Genomic DNA, 19,210 nt, shown 5'->3' on the forward strand with positions numbered 1-19,210 from the left:
CTCAACCTGCCTCTATGAAATAAAACAATAAAAAAATCTCAGCTGTTTCAGAACTGCTTCTGGACAGAGCTCTCAGATGTTGGTCCTGGAATCTGCTGGAGCCACTCGCCTAGCACGGGAGTCACCACACCGAGTGCTCCCACTACCACTGAGACCACTGTTACCTTCACCCTCCACATCTACTCGAGCTCTTCACTGAGGCCTGGGTATTTCTCCAGCTTCTCATGTTCCTTTTTCCTGATGTTGCTGTCATTTGGTACATCTATCACTACGGCCGTCATTCTCTATTTGTCTGACACTCCTATGTCAGGTTGGTTATTCCAATCTGTAATACACAGATTAGAAGTTGTTGATCAAAGCAATTTCTTATAAAATTGCAAATCTGGTTTTCTTTATGAAAGTTATTCTAAAGAAAATGAAATTGGTCACAAACCTGATAGTTAACAAACACAGATGTACAAGATGTTTTAAGGAGATACCAAACCAGGAAGGAGATGCTGTGAACCAGCTGTGGTCAATAGTTTGCATGTCTTGATGATTTTGGAGTTTTTAAATATTTATTTCAATTTTTTTTCAGGTTCGATTAATTGTACAGGTTATCTCTTTATTGCCTTTAAAAAAATCTAAATCAAATATATGCATACTCAACCATCACCAGGGCTGGACTGGGACAAAAAATCGTCCCGGGCATTTTGACTAGAGACCGGCCCAGCAGGTATTATAGGAAAAACCATAAAGCCTTTGAATGAAAACAAACGCTGTTGTCACAGGTACAGTGTCTTGTTGGTACATATGTGTCAGTCTAATAAACTTAAACCTACACCATCCCTATTCTGGTATTCTAAACAGTACCTGACAGTAGACTGTTGGTCGAGTTAACCTCCTGAACTATCTACAACACATGGTGAAAACCTGAAATTGAGACAGAGAAGACTAGAGGTGAGACATGATCATTACTGATTACTGATGACAGATTTAGATATACTTTCATAAACCATTCATTTGCCACATCAATAAACAGCATGACAGGGCTGTTTTTTCTAACATGGCAACCTTTAAAAAGTGAAAGGAGACAGAAAGACAGGTGAGAAAGAATAAAACTTAATTGACTTTTTGATGGAATTTTACACACAGTAGTGGTACAGAATCTAGAAAATGTGGGAAAATGCTGGCATCATATACAGTACTTAGCTACTTCTGAAGAAATTATGATGGGGCCCTAAAAAAATTACTATGTACAATAATGGATTTCTATACATTTGACATCAGATGAAAACGTTTGTTGTAAGATTCAGAGCAATAAACAAACAAGAGAGAAAAGCCGATCAGCTGATCATTGAGTTTCATGATTGAAGTAGAAACAGGAGAGGGAGGGGGGAATGAGATAAGAGGCAGCTGTGCAGCAAAGACACAGAATAACTCCAGCTTTGTGTCTTTTTCATTGTAGCTGGAGTCCGGGACAAACTGCGTTCCTTCTCACCTCAATACGAAACGCGTAATAATTTCTCTGAATACGAGACGATTCCGTTTTTTACGGGACGGTTGGAAACTCTAATAACTAACCATATAAATAAGATAAAACAAGCTCAACATCAATCAGAATCAGAATCAGAATCAGAATACTTTATTGATCCCTGGGGGAAATTATTTTTTTGTTACAGTGCTCCATTTTAAACCAACATTAAGACAAGACAGACAATACGCTAACTAAGAATAGTACAATATATATATATATATATACATACATACATACATAAGTCACTTATAAATAAATAGTTGGAAAAGAAACATATAACAATATAACAATATAACAATAAAGAACCAATAACATCATAACACCTGCCCAGCAGTATAGAAACGAGTTATTGTAACTGACTGTAAAAAGTCAGCACAACAAAAACAAACTCCACCTAAACTTGGTTTATATCTGACCCAGATAGACTGCAGGTCATAACTTCTTACCTGAAGTTCAGTTCACCGCCTCGGGTCTCTGCTCCACCTGCCTTTCCGTCATCCACCTGCCAGCGTGTTGCATCTGCTGGCCTCCACCACTTGCTAATGTTACTAAATCTGTAGAAGCTCTGCAATAGCCACCACTAAACAACTGCGTTATTTTTACACATCTCCCTTCATCTGGCCATCCACCACCTTTCAGTGTTTATACCGTTAGGGGGAAAAAACGAGAAAAAAACCCCCATCGGCCGGCATTTGCCTGGTGGGCCGATGGCCAGTCCAGCTATGACCATCACTAATATTCTGTTAAATCTTTGTTAATAATCACACAAATTATGGAAGAAATGGATGTATTCAATTTATAATTTTTATGAGTTTATGAAGGATTACAAAGATAACAACCTAAACTGTTTAAATTATGAAAAATTATTTCTATAAAAACATGAATATAGAAATACATCACAGGGTCACATGTGAAGCTCCACAAAGGAAACATGAGCTTCTTCATGTCAGAGCTCCGATACTCTGCACGCTGTTCTGTGACAGGTGGAAAAAAAACACGCCTTTATTTATCAATTTAATATATTTACAGCAATTTAAAAAAAACCCAATGTGCCCACAAACCACATTATAACGCTGTTGTTGTTTTTTAAGTCGGAAAATGCTGATTTTACCGCAAAAATAATTAAAATCTAGGAAAATAAAAACAGGTTTAGGCCGCAGGAAGCCGCGATATAGGTGACCGCGCATTCGCCGCTGTTGCACCCTAACCTCTGGAATAACCTCCCTCTAGCTATTCGGGCGTCTGATTCAATTCAATCTTTTTAATCTCGATTAAAAACTCATCTGTTTAGCCTTGCTTTCCCCGCCTCCTAGAGCCCGCATTTTTGTTGTACTGTAAGTTATCTTTTTCGCTTTATTAATATTTATAATGTTTTAACCTTCAGCCTTTCGGGGTGTGCCTACTATGCTGTTTATTATTGGTTAGTTTTGTCACCCGCCTGTTAGTATATTTTATTTGTATTTTGTGTTTTGTATTTGTACCTATTATTGCTCTGACTCGTTCTGTGAAGCACTTTGGCATACCTGTGGTTTTTAAATGTGCTATATAAATAAAATTGTATTGTATATAAATTTACAGATAAACCCGCGATGCGAGTCAGTGGGAGGTAGGAATACTGTGATAACATTAAAAACACAACGTGTGAACACTAACACGGTGTTAACGGTGTGAAACTTTGACGTTATGCTTCGTGTTTGTTGCCATGGAAACGAGCGTGTCACAGCCCCACAGTGGCTTATTATGACATCCACGCATCATTACAGGCAGCCCACTAACACAGCTCAAGATGGTTCAAGGATGTGTGTGAAGAAAATAAATCTCAGGCTTTCAAAGACTCTAAACTCTGGAGAAATGAAGGTAAGAGCCCACGCGGGTCAGGAAAATCTTTTTAATATCAGCGAATAAACATGAATAATTATTATTTTTGTTGTTTGTTGGATATAAAGCGGCTCATTTTTAATATTTAATGTTTTATGCTTCGCTTACTTCGTGCGAAGGATAAAGTCAGGCCGACGCGTCCTTGGTGCCCGCTGATATCATCATCATCATCATTAGAAGTATTACTCCGAACAAGCAGACATTTTCTATGCACATCAAACTCTCGGGTGTTTAATGAACCTTCACATTGAAGTAAAGTCAGAGCGCTGCTGTGGCTTTATTACATGAATTTATGCCGGACACCACACTGTTAAAAAAATCCGTAAATTTAGGGGTCCCTTTACCGTGGATTTGCTACGGATTCGCTCCGTTTTGCGAAATACGGAAAGTTTGCTGTTGCGCAAGGCAGAATTTTCTCCCCCACCCAGAATATTCCGACGCCATTACTTTCAGTGCGGTCAGTGCCTACCTAAATTTCTGCAAGTCACAAGGAAAGTTGGAAACAGGTTGGTTGTGTGGAATGAGAATGAGAATTGAGTGCCACCTTGTACATTAAATTGGTCTCGATAGGCAGTTGGTAGTGGTGTGTATGTGAGTGGACGTTTACTGCTAGCTGCGTTAGCATTAGCCAGCCGCCTGCGCTTCGTAAGTACGTCAAAAACCATTTTTTCCCTCCCTCTTACATGAAATTTGGTCTCGATAGTCAGTTGGTAGCCGTGTGTGTTTCATGGTAACATTTGAATGTGTGGGTTTTGCGTTATTTTGAAGCGTGGTTTGCCCAACTAAAGTTAACGTTAGCCCATAAGTTGGATGCGCGCGCTTGTGTGTGTGTGTGTGTGTGTGTGTGTAAATTAGCCACATGTGTGTATTGTTATAGCTCGCTGTGTTACGTTAGCATGCAACTGAACATGGTAATAATTAAAAGGGGTGATAGTTAAGTAGAATCAGATTTCATTGCAGAAAACATTGCAGCCCAAAGAGAGTGGCCCATGCAGCCCAACGCAGATTACTTATTTGAAGGTACCTGAAAAGTGAATGTGCTTCACTGTGCTGATATAAATTTATTGTTTTCATATTGATTCTGTTCTGATTCTGGCTATCCTTCAATTGGCAAATTCAATCTCTTAAAAATGTTGACTTGTAACATTTGTGGCTTTAACGCTCGGTCTTCGACTGATTACTTGAAACACTGCCGAACACACAGAAATAATAATAATGTATCTTTTTTATGTGGCCATAGGGATTGCAGAAGGAAGTTTAACACATACAGTAGCCTTGCTGTGCATATGTCACGAGCTCATGTAGACAGAAGGAGCACACAAACATGGAACCGTAATGTGTCTGTACAGTTAAGGTGCTTGTTTAATTTTTGCAGCAGTGAATATGATGATCTTAAAACTTTAAAGTGTCATTTGAGTGGTCACATAGATGAGGGTTTGACTGTAACATGTCCCTTTGATGGATGTTCTAAGACATTCAATGTAAAGTCATCATTTTTAACGCATATTTCCAGATACCATAAAGGTTGGGCCCATGCAGCCCAACGCAGATTACTTATTTGAAGGTACCTGAAAAGTGAATGTGCTTCACTGTGCTGATATAAATTTATTGTTTTCATATTGATTCTGTTCTGATTCTGGCTATCCTTCAATTGGCAAATTCAATCTCTTAAAAATGTTGACTTGTAACATTTGTGGCTTTAACGCTCGGTCTTCGACTGATTACTTGAAACACTGCCGAACACACAGAAATAATAATAATGTATCTTTTTTATGTGGCCATAGGGATTGCAGAAGGAAGTTTAACACATACAGTAGCCTTGCTGTGCATATGTCACGAGCTCATGTAGACAGAAGGAGCACACAAACATGGAACCGTAATGTGTCTGTACAGTTAAGGTGCTTGTTTAATTTTTGCAGCAGTGAATATGATGATCTTAAAACTTTAAAGTGTCATTTGAGTGGTCACATAGATGAGGGTTTGACTGTAACATGTCCCTTTGATGGATGTTCTAAGACATTCAATGTAAAGTCATCATTTTTAACGCATATTTCCAGATACCATAAAGGGTGGGATGTTACCAAGATAGCCCCAGTTCATATATGTGAACTAACAGAACGGTCTTTCCAAGGTGAAGGATCACCTGAAGAACCTGAAAGTTTTAACATTGATGCAGAACAAAGTGATAATTTCTGCAGTGATCAAGTGAAAGACAACTTCACAGAGAGTCTTGCTCAGTTTTACTTGGGTTTACAGGCAAAATATTTGGTTCCAGCCTCCACAATAACAGAAATAGCAAATGAAATGAGAACTATAAGTGATATTCAACAGGAATATACTGTGGATGCACTAGCCTGTGAACTGGGGCAGTATGGTGTTCCAAAGGAGACTGTAACATCTCTTGGGAATAGTATATACGAGCAGAGCCCTATGCACAAGGCATTACATGAAAAGGGTCATTTAACTACGCAACACAAGAGGCTGAAATATTACAAGTCACACTATGACTATGTTGAACCTGTTGAAGTCTTTCTTGGACGCAATCGCAGTGGCCAGAAGAGGCACTATCATTACATCCCAATACTGGAAACCCTCAAAGTAATTCTGAAACAGCAAGGTTTAGATCAGCACAGTCCTAGTTCAAATTCTGAAGATGATGTACTGTGTGATGTCACTGATGGGTGGGCCATCAAATCCAATGCCATGTTTTCCTCAGACCCAGACAGTTTAAAGGTAATGCTCTTTCAGGATGCTTTTGAGGTGGCTAATCCACTCGGATCTGCCAAGACAAAGCATAAAGTATTGGCTGTCTACTTCACACTTGGAAATTTTCATCCACACCAACGATCAACTGTTGATCAGATACAGTTGGCATTACTCTGTGTAGAGAAAGATTGCAAATACTTTGGAATGGATAAGATTTTCAATAAGCTAGTGTCAGACTTGTGTGAGCTGGAGGAAAGGGGCATATCTTTCAATGGAAAAATATATAAAGGCACTGTTGCGTGCATAATGGGCGATAATCTGGGCTCCCACATGATTGGTGGCTTTACAGAAAATTTCAGCACAGCTCAATATTTCTGCAGATACTGTTTGGCAACAAAAAGTGAATTTCAGTCGAACCCTCTCACAGTTTTCACTCATAGAAATCCAGCTGATCATAATGAGACTGTGCGGTTTCTGGAAAGTAACAATGAAGTACACACTCATCACGGTGTTAAATGTGACAGTGTTTTCAACAAACTGTCCAACTTTCATGTGTGTCAGCCAGGCTTACCAGCTTGTTTAGCTCATGATCTGTTTGAGGGGGTAGTAGATTATGATTTGGCATTGTTTTTGCAGTTCTTAATCAGAACACAAAAGTGGTTCAGTTATGAGGTTCTTAATGAAAGAATCAAATCATTTCCTGGTGAAAGCAGCGACAAGCTAAACACTATTCCCACTACAGGAGCCAGGCTTGGAGGACATGCAGCCCAAAACAGGTGGCTTTTGAAATTCTTGCCTGTTTTGGTGCATGACACAATTGAAGATGCTGATAATGAAGTATGGGGACTTGTACTACTTCTGAGGGAGCTTGTTGAATTTGTCTGTGCACCTCGGCTCTCAGAGTTGCAGATTGCTTTCATGAAGGGACTGATTGAACTGTATGTGGAATTGAGGCAAGAGCTGTTTCCAAGAGTTCAACTTAGACCAAAACACCACTATCTGCTTCACTATGCACACTTGACTTTACAATTTGGCCCACTCATATATACTTGGACAATGCGCTTTGAATCAAAACATTCTTATTTTAAAAGGTGCATTAGAGCAAGTAAGAACTTCATAAATGTAACCAAGTCTCTGGCTGAACGGCACCAGTTGCTTCAGGCTTATCAGTCTTGTGGTACCTTGTTTCGTTCCCAGGTTCATGTCTCAGACTCAACACGGTTCTATCCAGAGCTCTATGACCAGAACATAAAGACAGTGGTTGGAGAATTTGATTTGAACTCAAGTAACTCAGTTGTCACAGAGAGTGTGCAGGTTAAAGGCACTACATATGCAAATGGAATGCTGGTCTTACTGAGCTACACAAAAGGACTACTGCAGTTAGGACAAATAGCAAGCATTTTTGTAAAAAATGAAACTACTGTCCTACTTTTGCTTCGAGGGAAAACTGCCAGCTGGATACCTGAGCTTGGACTCTATGAACTTGATGAAAATGCTTCTGACCTGTTCAGTTGCCATGATTTGAACAAACTTGCTGATTATCATCCACTTTATTCTTACCAGAGAGGTACTCGGTGGCTCATTCCTCTTAAACACACACCAACATGGAACTTGTGAAAAACTATGTCAAGAAAGCAATGCCATCGCTCAGTAGCGATCAGATGGATACACTCATGGCTAAACTGGAGGAATTAGGAGTTCTCTCTGTAGATGACCTGAGCCTTGTGGACCCGGAGGACATTAAAGACACTCTGCCATTCATTCAGTGCAAAAGATTCGTCAGAGCTGTCAAAGCATTGGAAGCAGGTGAGTTTTTGCCCCTCTGTTTTAATGCAAGTTTTCTGAAACTACAAAGGTTTATTCCAAAAATGCAAAAAAAAAGTTGCCATCAGCTGTACATGGCAATAATTACTCTATAATTGGTTTTCATAATTAGGTCCATTTGTATTCCTGGTTGACCCAAACTGGACATTGAGGACCAATGTATTAATTGATTTGCAACAATTGTGATGTGTTTAATTTATGGAGATGTTTGTCATGTCATCCATAGATTCACAAACTCCACCGCAGTTCACCCGGCCTGGCCCCTCATCAACACCTGAACCACAGAGGTTTCAGCTGCCCTCAACACCACCTGAGACAGCCGACTCCCCATCCCAAGACGCATATTCTGTACCATGGCACAAATTTCCCTCAAAAGTCATGGATGAGTTGCGTGAAAAAAAGTACATAATGGGGAAAGACAGACGAGAGATGGTTCGGATCGTCGCTGAAGATTACCTCCATAAACACCCAGGAAGACCTGGTAGACAAAAGCTGAGGGAACTCGCCAGTATGATTGTAGGACAATATCCTGCCTCCTTCAAGCTGACAGAGCCGTTTGGAAACAAACCTTTTGCAAAAGATGGTTCTGAAACTCTCTTTCGTCAGCTGGAACACAGAATTGAAAATATGAAGAGGCCACAAAGCTCACTGAAGAGGCAAGCAGGGGGTGAAAATTCAACAAAGAAAAGGCCCAGGAATTCAGATCTGTATGGATGTGTGGCGTGGGATCCAATCATTGAGGGGGCCGTGTGTAGAGAAGACCTGCTGTCTAAACGAGATGAGTTGAAACGTGCCTTTCAAACCCAGGATCTTCAGCTGGGTCTGCAATCATCCATTACAGATACAGAAAGCTTTATTAATCCTCGAAGGGCAATTCGGTTCCTACAGTCCACCATCTAGACATACAACCATTCACACAGCAATAGTATATAGCAGGAGTAATGCGATAAGGTCTGGGTCCAAGTACAATTTAGGACACATTGTGAAATTGTAGATCGTCTGTAGATCACTATGCCCATAGTCAATTGAAATTGATACCCTGTTTTATTATTTTAATTGGTTAGTTTGACTAACTGTTCGACTGTTTGTCTAACTGCCTCATATCTTTAGGAGTCATCTGTTCGAAAATTGATGACTGAAACATATCCCATTCAGCGTGAAATCCTCAACGATGATGATACCACTATTGCCGTTGTAAAGGACGAGTGGCCGTTCCTGTTTGAAGTTCCTCACCTGTTTGATCATGCATCTAAACTCCTTGGCTTCTCTGTACAAAACAAGCTGGCACAGGTGTGTTGTTATTGTTATTATTATGATTGTGCTGTGCTGCTCCATATGGAGAGAATTTTGTCTTTATTAATCAATCAGAAAAAGATTTGCAACCAAAAAGAGAGTTGAGACCAAAAAAGATAAACTGGCAACCAATCAAATAGAATAACTTGGATGAACAATCAAATGGAATAGATTTGAGACCAAAAATCAGGAAGTGACAACCAAAAAAGCAGGACATTTGAGATCAAAACAGAACAGGTTGCAAATGAAAATGAAATAATTCATTTTTATTTTTATTTTTTTCAAAATTCTCTCCATAGCTCCAAACGAAAATGAGTGTTAGTCTTATGTACTTGTACAAAATTAACACCTTGAACCTTGAACAGGAACTTTCCAAAAAAGAAAAGGGGATCAATGACTTCCTTGACTCCAAAGGGATGAAGATGGGCGAAGGTCCAATACAGCTCATCTGTGGCATTTCAAAATACTTCAAGGAAGACTCTTATAAACTCTTCCACAAAAAAGAGGTAGATGTTGTAGATTTTAAACTGTGTGCAAGATAATTATTTGCATCCAGTGGTGAACCAAGTAACCAACCACAGTAGGAAGTATAGATTCCCCTAATTGTGCTGCTGATATTCTCTATAAACTCTCTATCTATAAACTATTTACATTAATGTTTTTGCATAATGGCTACCTCTGTCTGATGAAGACACTAGCAGATAGTCAATTTGCCAGCAGGTTTGTGTGTACTGGAAACATTAATTCATGTATCATGTCTGTCACCAAAACAGATCTCTGCAGATCCTGAAGTCGAACTCCCAGTGACCCCATGCATCCTAATCAGAGGTTTGTAGTTAAATCTTTTTTTGTATCCCAGCAAGCTGTTGTTAGCTGTTGTTATAAGCTGTTGTTGTGTCATATTTATTAAAGAAATTTTTGCTTGCCTTAAAATATAGGATTTTTTTTTTTTTTTGTAAATGGTACATGGTTTTTATCTGTGTTTAAGGTGACCAGCAATTCAAGATTGCTGTTGATGGGTTACTTGTCAATGACCACATCACCTCTCCCATTGTGGCCTTGAGCTACGTCTTCTCCATGTTTTATGTCTGCAACGTCCAATACCCACCGGAGATGGCTTTTACTCTCGAATTCATGCAAAGGTAAGCACTCATTGTTTGGAAATACTTTGTAAATGTGACTTTGCCGTGCCTTTCTGCACCTGACCTGCTTTTTGTCAATCTACACTAAACCCGTTTGTCTGAGATGTACAAGCTCAAAATGTGTCGTCACATGCTGTGAGCTTTTAGATCAGCTGTTATTGGCTTATGATCCCCCTGAATATGGATTTGTTCAGAGATTTTGTAGCTCCCTGTTGAAGACTATTGTTGGAATAAATGTGTCATATCTTTTTAAAGGGCAGGTAACATGCTTTTTGCTTTAAATAGTGTCCTAAGTCAATCAATAACAAAACAAACATAACATAACATGATTCCAGTTGGGAAATGGAGCAAAAACATATTTTTCTCAGAATGGTTTGTTGACACAAAATTCGTTTGAGCTATCTCTTTAAAACCATTAGCACCTGAGACCAGGTTATGTCAGTGGTGGTCAAACCTTTTCATGTCAAAGACACACAAACTGAAATTTATTTGGCTGCAGACCCCAAACTCAAAATATGTTGTTCCAGGGACCCCCCCCGAAGGAAAGACTAAACATATTAATTTAAAAAATACTACATAGTGGATTCATGCCCAAATGTTAATACTTGTACTGATGTGTAACGTGCACTGAATGTCACAGCTTCTCCACTCCATGTTTGAATAACCCCCAGGACAGTCCGTGTTCAAATGTGCTGTTACACCTTTTGATAGGACAATGTCAACTGTGTTTTCTATCCCCTTCTGTGTTCTGTGCATTTATAATATCCCTGCATACACATTGAGGATGCATGCTGTCATGTGTTGGTGATAAGCAGACTTCTCACCCTTGCAAACATTTCTGTATATGCACAGTGTGAATGCATGTGTCTTGAAAAGACAAAGGAAGAGAGCTTAGCCACTGGCACCAGCACCACAACAACATTGGGTTCTAGACAGATGGTCAACTAGAATGATAGAGAGGTTCACACATAGGGGCATATTGAAGAAAACAAATGTAGGATTTTATTGAACTGCTCCACTCCTGTCAAGCCACACTACATGTGCAAACTTTGTCTGCATATCACTATTGTTTTGTTTTTTTTCCCTCAGAGTTTTCTTTGGGGTCAATCCTGAGCGAGGCTCCAAGGCAGAGAAGAAGGGGAAGAAACGGCACTTCATTCCTCCACAGGTGTGCAAGCTGGTTTCTCAGCTGAAGGAATTTGAATGCAAGCAGAAGGAATCTGAATGGGCCATTTGAGCTGTTCTCAGAGCTCAGAAAATACCTTTTTGGACTGAATGTACACACACACACACACACACACACACACACACAAAGGCAAATCCAAAAACATGGGGCTTGGGAGTAGAAATACAGATTTTTACAGTATTAGGTGAGTTCAGATGTTTTAACTAGATGCCCACAACACACATGCTGCAGTTTCAAATCCCCCATGTTAAGGGGGAGGGAAGGTGGGCGATATTTGTCATTCCAGTTAAGCTTTTCCTGTCATTGTGGAGTTGGAGGTGTAAGTTTTAATTTTTTTTTAGTTTTAAGTTGTTTTAAGAGTTTTAAAAATCTCTTTATGGCATGTTGCACAGTCATCCTTCTAAGGTCATGGTTGTTATTGCTGCACTGATGTTTTATAGAAAAGTTGTATAATGTAATACTTCTAATGTTCTATTTGTTTTTTGTAGAAAGGTCAGCCACTGGTTGCAGAGCTCTGCCTGTCGGTGTGATATGTGGAGTTGGAGGTGTAGGTTTCTGCATCCTCCTGGAGGGGGCTCCTCATTTTGCACTGACAGGTGAGACAGCAACAGCAATGCTGGCAGTTTTATTGTCTTATTTTGTCATTGTCTTTAACAAATCAATTTGTTATTAATGCCTGTCAGCCTGTGGATGCTAAAAAGTTGCTAGATTTGGCATCTCCCTGTTAAAGGACATGGCTGTACTTCTTTGAGAAAACAGCTGGTTTATGTATGTAAAATTTCTCTGAATGTGAAGGTGATGTTCTGAATGTTTTAATGGTTGTAGTGTAAATATTGCAAATCATTCACCACAAAAAGTGAAATCACTTTAAAGCACTGGCAGCTGTTAAAGGAAATAAATAATTGCTGTGATTCTACATTTGTGCTTTATTGATGGTAAACGGTATAGAGAATGGTACAGAATTAAACATTTTAGGATGACTGAAGTGTCCGTAAATGGTATGGATTGAGTACTTAAATAATACGGAATATTCCATTTTAGGTTTGATGGAACTGTCCGTAAATGGTAAAGAAAAAGTCAGGTAAATCTACGGAAATATCTGTTATAGGGTTTACGGAATTGTCTGTGCAATAACGCCGAAATTTATGGAAAATACGGAATTTTCCATTTTAGGTTTGACGGAAATGTCCGTCAATGGTACAGAAAAACTCGGGTAAATCTACAGAAATATCCGTTTTAAGGTTTACGGAAGTGCCCGTACAATAACGGAAAAAGTGCTGGTAATTAATTACCAGCACTTTTTCCGTTTTATAACGGAATTTTTTTTAATAGTGCAGCTGGAGCTGGCTGCTCCGGTCTCTGCACATGTCTGTGTTTGAGCTCTGACTCCAGGATCCAAGTGATGCTGCTCCGTCTGCTTTCTGCTGGGCTGTTTCTCCTCCTCCAGCTTCTATCTTCTCCTATGTGCAGTCTGTGGCCTCTCACGGCAGATTACGGAGATCTAACCGGCGTGGCAGCACTACCAGAAGACAACACGCACATCCTGTCACAGCTCCAGCTGTAAATAAAACTGTACACTGATGCAGAGCCTGAACTACGCAGCAGGTTCGTCATATGCAGGATTTCTCCCTGGCTTCTAACACACATAGTCAGTGGTGGTTTTTGATATGGGCGACAAACACAAAAATAGCAGACACCATGATACAGACTTCTAATTTGTACCGATTTTCTTTTTTCGAAATTCGCGAGAGCCCTCGGTGCGCCTGCTTGCTGCTGTGCTGAAGTCACTTTATTGTCGTCTCCGCTACAAACAGTCCAGCATATAGAGAGACGAGACGACGAGGCTCCAGTTACAGCAGTGCAAGCAAACAAACAATAAATATAAGAGTAAGAAAATAAATATACGCTTTAGGACTCGTGGTAAATGGATCAATAACTGTTTATAATTTGTAATTTACAGTTTGATGATTTCGTGTTAGTGTTACGGTTGAACTGTGTTCGTGGGCTGCACAACATTACTGGTGCAAGGACAAGAAAGACAAAACAAGACACCCCTGCCATAATCTTTTAGTTACAATATTATATTTTTTTATGTTCTGATTGTTCAAATATGTCATTTTCTTTGGTTGTTGTAAAATAATCAATCAGGGTAGTTATTGCTCCGTTGTACCACAAGAGGGAGTAAGTCCACAGGGTTGATGTGGATGTGGGAAACTTGGCCACTGATCCCCACTATGTGTCATTAGTATATAAGTTATTGGTAGAGATGTGAATTAGCCATGAAGCTAATGATTAGCATCTGGAGCTAATAATTAGTTTGTGTGGAAACCTCGTGGCGCTTAGGGTTGCCAACTCCCTGAAAAATAAATAAGGGACACCTCGTGGCCAGGGCCGGGCAACCCAGTTGTCTTCACCCTTCCCAGTGTGGTAGCTCTTTTTTTTGTGTGTGAAATTATTTTTTAACCATTTGACTTGAATTTGATTTAAGCAGATGCATATTCTTTGTGATATGACCATATGGGAAACAAATGATCATTTAGCCATTTATTTTTAGCTCAAAATGACAACATTAACACAGTAAAACAGGTCTCTTTCTTAAACAGAAGCCTGTCATGCTTAACTTTTGAGAATATAAGTAAATCTTTCTTTAAAAGAACTCTGTCCTGCTTAACTTAAAATTATATAAATTAATAGAAAGCAATAGAACGAAAAACATTCTTGTAACAGTGCACATATAGTGCATTTAGTACAATTGGCTTCAGTTGAGGTATTATTTCAGCTTTTCTAATGCTAATCAGCTGCTCCTGTTTGTAAACCCGCTTGTTCCCATGATTACGCATCTTAACTCATCATCATTATTCATCTATGTATTACTTTTATGTATTAGTCATCTATTTGTTGTAATCATCTATCCTTGCAGTTGTTTATTACACAAAATAAATTATCACACTTCTGGCCACATAGCGCTGATATTCACTGCACATGCCCATATTAACCTTAACCAGAGGGTTTAAAAAAGCAAACCAATGTTTACATACCATATCTGCTTCAGCCGTGGCCTGGTGGACAAGAAATTGGTAAAGGGTTCCCCGAGCTTTCACGCCCCTCATGTTCTTCATGTGCCCACCACTAGAAGCATGCCTATGGAAAAAGTGCGCCGGTGTTGTGCCAAAAAGTGATTGTCTGCCAAAAACTGATTGCTCGTATTTAAACTGCTATAAGTAACTTGTTGGGCTATACTATGTGAAACATATGTCAAATGCATCCCTTATGGATGACATAAAGTCATCTTGAGCCACAAACAACATTAGTGTAACAAGGTAGAAGCCGCAATCAGTTTTTGGCAGCGACTTTTATATAACCTTTATTTATGCAGTTAAAAAAAATCTCATTAACATTAAAATGTCTTTTGTAAGAGTAAGTTGGCCACGAGGACAGCAGAAATGGCAGCAAATATTACAATAGTTCTGTAAAATATTTTAAGTGGGGATAAAGGACCGGATTGGTTATAATGTAAGTACAATAACACAGAGTTGTAAATATACTTGAAAAACGGATAATTTTTAAATTCTCTATATAACCCCTTTGTAAACCCTGTTCACCGAAGTCTATTTACCAACATACGTAAAGATATTACACATAAAAAATACACAGAAACATTGGAAATCAGTTTTTGGCACAACACCGGCACACAGTGCAGTGCGCTTTATAGGTGTTATAGTGCACTTTTCCAGCCAGGTGTTTTCCTTTTCCCAGTCCTCCCTGTACTTTTGCAGCCTTTTTTCTTTTCTTTCTCTGAGGGGAACAAACATTGCTGCTCTAACGCTGGGCTCACACTGTGCGATTTTTGGCCCATTTTGAGACGATTTTTGAGTCGTGCGACCGATTTGGTGATCGGCCCAATTTTGGCCTTCATCGTGAATCATGTAGTATACGTGGGGTAACGAGACGCGATTAACACCTCGAGCAGCTCCCGATCATCAATCGCTCGTGAGATGGTCACCGCAGCCGCTCACACTGCTCACGTGCAAACACGTAAACGTCAGTGAAAAAGACGGAGCAGCACGGCTGTGCAGCGTGTGATCTGGACACAAGCGATGGAGGCACAACTTGTAGAACTTTGGAAAGCTCATCCGAGCCTTTTCGATGTGGCCTCACAAAATTATCACGACCACAACAACCGTGAAAACAGTTGGATCCACACTGCTGCTCAATCACAGCTGCCTGATGAGTGTTTTTCATTAGCAATTTAGCAAAGTTGATGGTGGTGGTGTGTCTGTGTGAGTGAAAGACAGAGAGAGAGCGAGCGACAGATTTTCTGTTATAACCTTCATTTTATGGAGGCACAGTGTGAGCTCTCAGGTCGCATCACAGCATCAGGCCGTATAGTGTGAGACCCTGCATCGTGACCTATGAACTTCTAACCCCTGCGAGTCAATCGTGCAGTTTGAAAATCGCACAGTGTTTGTCCAGCTTTAGGTTTACTGTCATCCGAGACTTGCACCGCAGTGTCGGCGTTTGTTTCCCTGTTGGCCATGCTTCTTGTTGTGGTCATCTGTTGTCTTCCGGTATTTTCTCCGTAAGCGACCTTTCCTCGACCAATGAGATGAGCGGTAATCTGACTTGTCATACTCGAATTGTCATAAGTGTGCTGTCAGCTCATTGGTCACAAAGCAGGAGAGGGGCTGGGAGTTATGTTTTCAAACAAAGCGTTAATTCCATTAAAAGTTATAGACTACTTTTGATTCTCACTGTATTACGGGACAAAGTGCGTCCCTTATTAGCTCAATACGGGACGTGTACTTTTGTTTCGAAATACGGGACGATTCCGTTTTTTAAGGGACGGTTGGCAACCCTAGTGGCGCTGTTGTGGATCTATACCAGTACCAGCGAATGAAGACTGGTGAATCACACTATCCTTTGTTTATGTTTATTTCCTGTAAGGAGCATTAGCCTTTGAGTTTAAAAACTAAGTCACAAAGCTACACTGGTTTCAATTCATCTTAATCCAAGTGTGCAACACTGGCCTTGTGGATCAGTTTATTTAGTCTGTTGGCATCTGTGACCCCCAACCTGCTGCCCCACCATGCAACAGCATGGAGGATAGCACTGACCACAACAGAGGCCAGAGGGAGTGTTCGCCCAGGGCACCAAACAGGGTAGAACAGCCACCGGATGTCAGAATGGAGTCGGTGTGAGGTTGTTGTTTCTGACTCAAATCAAAGGAAGCCAGAGAAAAACAGACTCACAGATCTCATACAGAGAAGGAGACAGTCCTTTAAAGTGATGAAGTACAAATGCTCAACTTACCTTTATGAAATAAAACAATATAATGCCCCTCTCGTCCCACATCCTCTCCAGCTCTTCTCTGAGCCCTTGGTACTTCTCCAGCTTCTCATGTTCCTTCTTCCTGCTTTTGCTGTCATTCGGTACATCTATCACTACGGCCGTCATCCTCTGTTTGTCCGACACTATATCAGGTTGGTTAGCCATCACCATTTTGTCCGCCTGTATCCTGAATACTCAGAGCATATCCACCAAATACTCAGTCTGGAAGTTGTTGACCAGAGAGATTTCTTATGAAGTCACAGAGCTATTTTTCTTTATGCAACATATTCTAAAGAAAATGTCACCTCCTATGCGCTCATAAACCACATTATAACTCTATTATTATTTTTTAGGTTGGAAAATTATGATTTTACCACTAAAATAATTAAAATTGAGGAAAATAAAAAAACCTTTAGGCCACAAAAATATGTGTATTTATGTGTAATATAAATTTACAGATAAACCTGAGATCTAGCGAGTCAGTGAAAGGTGCACCGCGACGTGTCCGTGGGAATACTGTGATTACATTAAAAACACAACGTGTGAACACGAACACGCTGTGAGGCGATAACAGGGAAGCTTTGACGTTTTTCTGTGTTTGTTGCCATGGAAACGTGTGTGCCACAGTCCCACAGCCGCTTATTATCATTACAGACAGGATCCTGTCAAAGCCCACGAACACAGCTCCAGATTGTTCCAGGATGTGTGTGAAGAAAATAAATCCAAGATTAATCTCAGGTTTTCCACATCATGAAAGAATCTAAAAATAAAGTCAGAGCGCTGCTGTGGCTTTATTACATGAATTGGACACCTGCTGGAGCTGGCTGCTCCGGTCTCTGCACATGTCCGTGTCTGAGCTCTGACTCCAGCTCGGAGGATCCAACTGATGCTGCTCCGTCTGCACTCTGCTGGGCTGTTTCTCCTGCTGCAGCTCCCATCTTCTCCTATATGTGCAGTCTGTGTCCGCTCGCTGTGACTCCACCTGCGTGACAGCAGCTACCAGCAGACAACATGCACATCCTCTCACATCTCCAGCAGAGCTGCATTAAAATGTTGCGCTCAGTGTGCATGTCAGTGACAGCTGCAATCAGCTGAGTTATGATCTGAGATTAAAAACACAACAACTCATATTATTATTGACATGTGTAATTATAATCTGCACCATTATGATAATAATGATTTCATAAATAAAGGTTTAACTGGGTCTCCTGTAGGCTGCGCTGTCAGCTCCACACAGCACACGGTGGTCACATGACACCTCATCACTCAGCTGATAATAAATAAATAAAAACAAATAAGTAAATAAAACTGTAGCTGATCCAGAACCTGAACTATGGAGCAGGTTCATCATATCCAGGATTTCTCTCTGGTTTCTAACACACATCAAGGTTCAGCATGAATGTAGTGTCGATGCATCGATGGGTCCCATCAACTGCTGTGGTTTTACACACACGTCAATATTTTATATAACAGAGAAGAAAAAGAAGACAGCGTGTTCTGGACTGTGAGGTCCCTCAGAGTTCAGTCCTGTCTTTCAGGTTAAACACACAATTTGTGACCTTCATTCTCTAAAAGCTCTCTGGGCTCTGCAGGTCCTTTGACCTTCAGTCCACTGTGTGCTCTGTGGAAGAAATCCACAGCATGCTGCTGTTTGTGTGTCTTCACGGTTTCCCAGCATGCCCTGGTTGTGGTGGTGGAGGTGAGTGAAAGTTTAAAGTCTGTCACTGCACTGATGTGGACTCACAACGAGGCCGATCCCAAAACTGTCCACAGGATAAATTCAAAGTGCAACAGCAGCATCAGGCTGAGCTGCTACTTACTGCATAATGAACACAGACCTCGTTGATCCAGGAACTGAGGTCAGTTTGTACATTTTGTCTTCACTCCTCTCGAGGATCGCTGACCCGCATAGATGCAAGATTACATTCACCTCCAGTGTGAGTCACTGGTTTCGACTGTGTGCTGAAGATGCTTCACAGCGCTGATGTCTGAGTCACTCATGGACTCTATTTTTCTAAAATACAAATAGATGTAGCTCCTGCGGTGGAAAGACTCAGACTGAAGTTTAACAAACACAGTAAAATTTTACATCTGCATGAAGAGAACCTGTGTCAGACCAAAGCTTTGCTGCTGGGAGCTGAGATAAGCTGATGAAGTTAAAATGAAAATAAAAAATGAAACTTGAAGGCTAAAACATGTGCTGCATATAAATATGCATAAAGATGAAACGATTAAAACATAGATGAGAGTTCAGGAGAATCACCACAGCAGCTCAGACTGATGAAGAGCAGCGAACACTGAAACTGGTGCTTCTTTATCTCATATCAGCTCTCGGTG

General features: G+C 40.3%; 1 protein-coding gene across 1 annotated transcript; it reads left to right on the top strand.

The window, feature by feature from the left end:
• The first annotated feature begins 3,820 nt into the window (after positions 1-3,820).
• LOC146673082 (uncharacterized) lies at positions 3,821-12,461 on the top strand. Its single transcript, XM_085401656.1, has 9 exons — positions 3,821-3,900; positions 7,664-7,906; positions 8,151-8,738; positions 9,033-9,214; positions 9,583-9,723; positions 9,991-10,045; positions 10,206-10,359; positions 11,449-11,527; positions 12,034-12,461. Exons 2-9 carry the CDS (start codon positions 7,705-7,707, stop codon positions 12,073-12,075), a joined length of 1,443 nt encoding a protein of 480 aa, XP_085257782.1. The 5' UTR covers positions 3,821-3,900; positions 7,664-7,704; the 3' UTR covers positions 12,076-12,461.
• Positions 12,462-19,210: the final 6,749 nt, after the last annotated feature.

Source organism: Rhamphochromis longiceps, linkage group LG3, assembly GCF_057381845.1.
Source record: "Rhamphochromis longiceps isolate RC_006_pf linkage group LG3, R_longiceps_female_GT1.1, whole genome shotgun sequence".
NCBI lineage: Eukaryota > Metazoa > Chordata > Actinopteri > Cichliformes > Cichlidae > Rhamphochromis > Rhamphochromis longiceps.

Coding starts and splice junctions, on each gene's coding strand:
- LOC146673082 (XM_085401656.1), top strand. CDS start 7,705: ATGGAACTTGTGAAAAACTATGTCAAGAAAGCAATGCCATCGCTCAGT. Junction 9,215..9,582: donor TACAAAACAAGCTGGCACAG/GTGTGTTGTTAT, acceptor AACCTTGAACAG/GAACTTTCCAAAAAAGAAAA. Junction 11,528..12,033: donor GGCACTTCATTCCTCCACAG/GTGTGCAAGCTG, acceptor TGTTTTTTGTAG/AAAGGTCAGCCACTGGTTGC.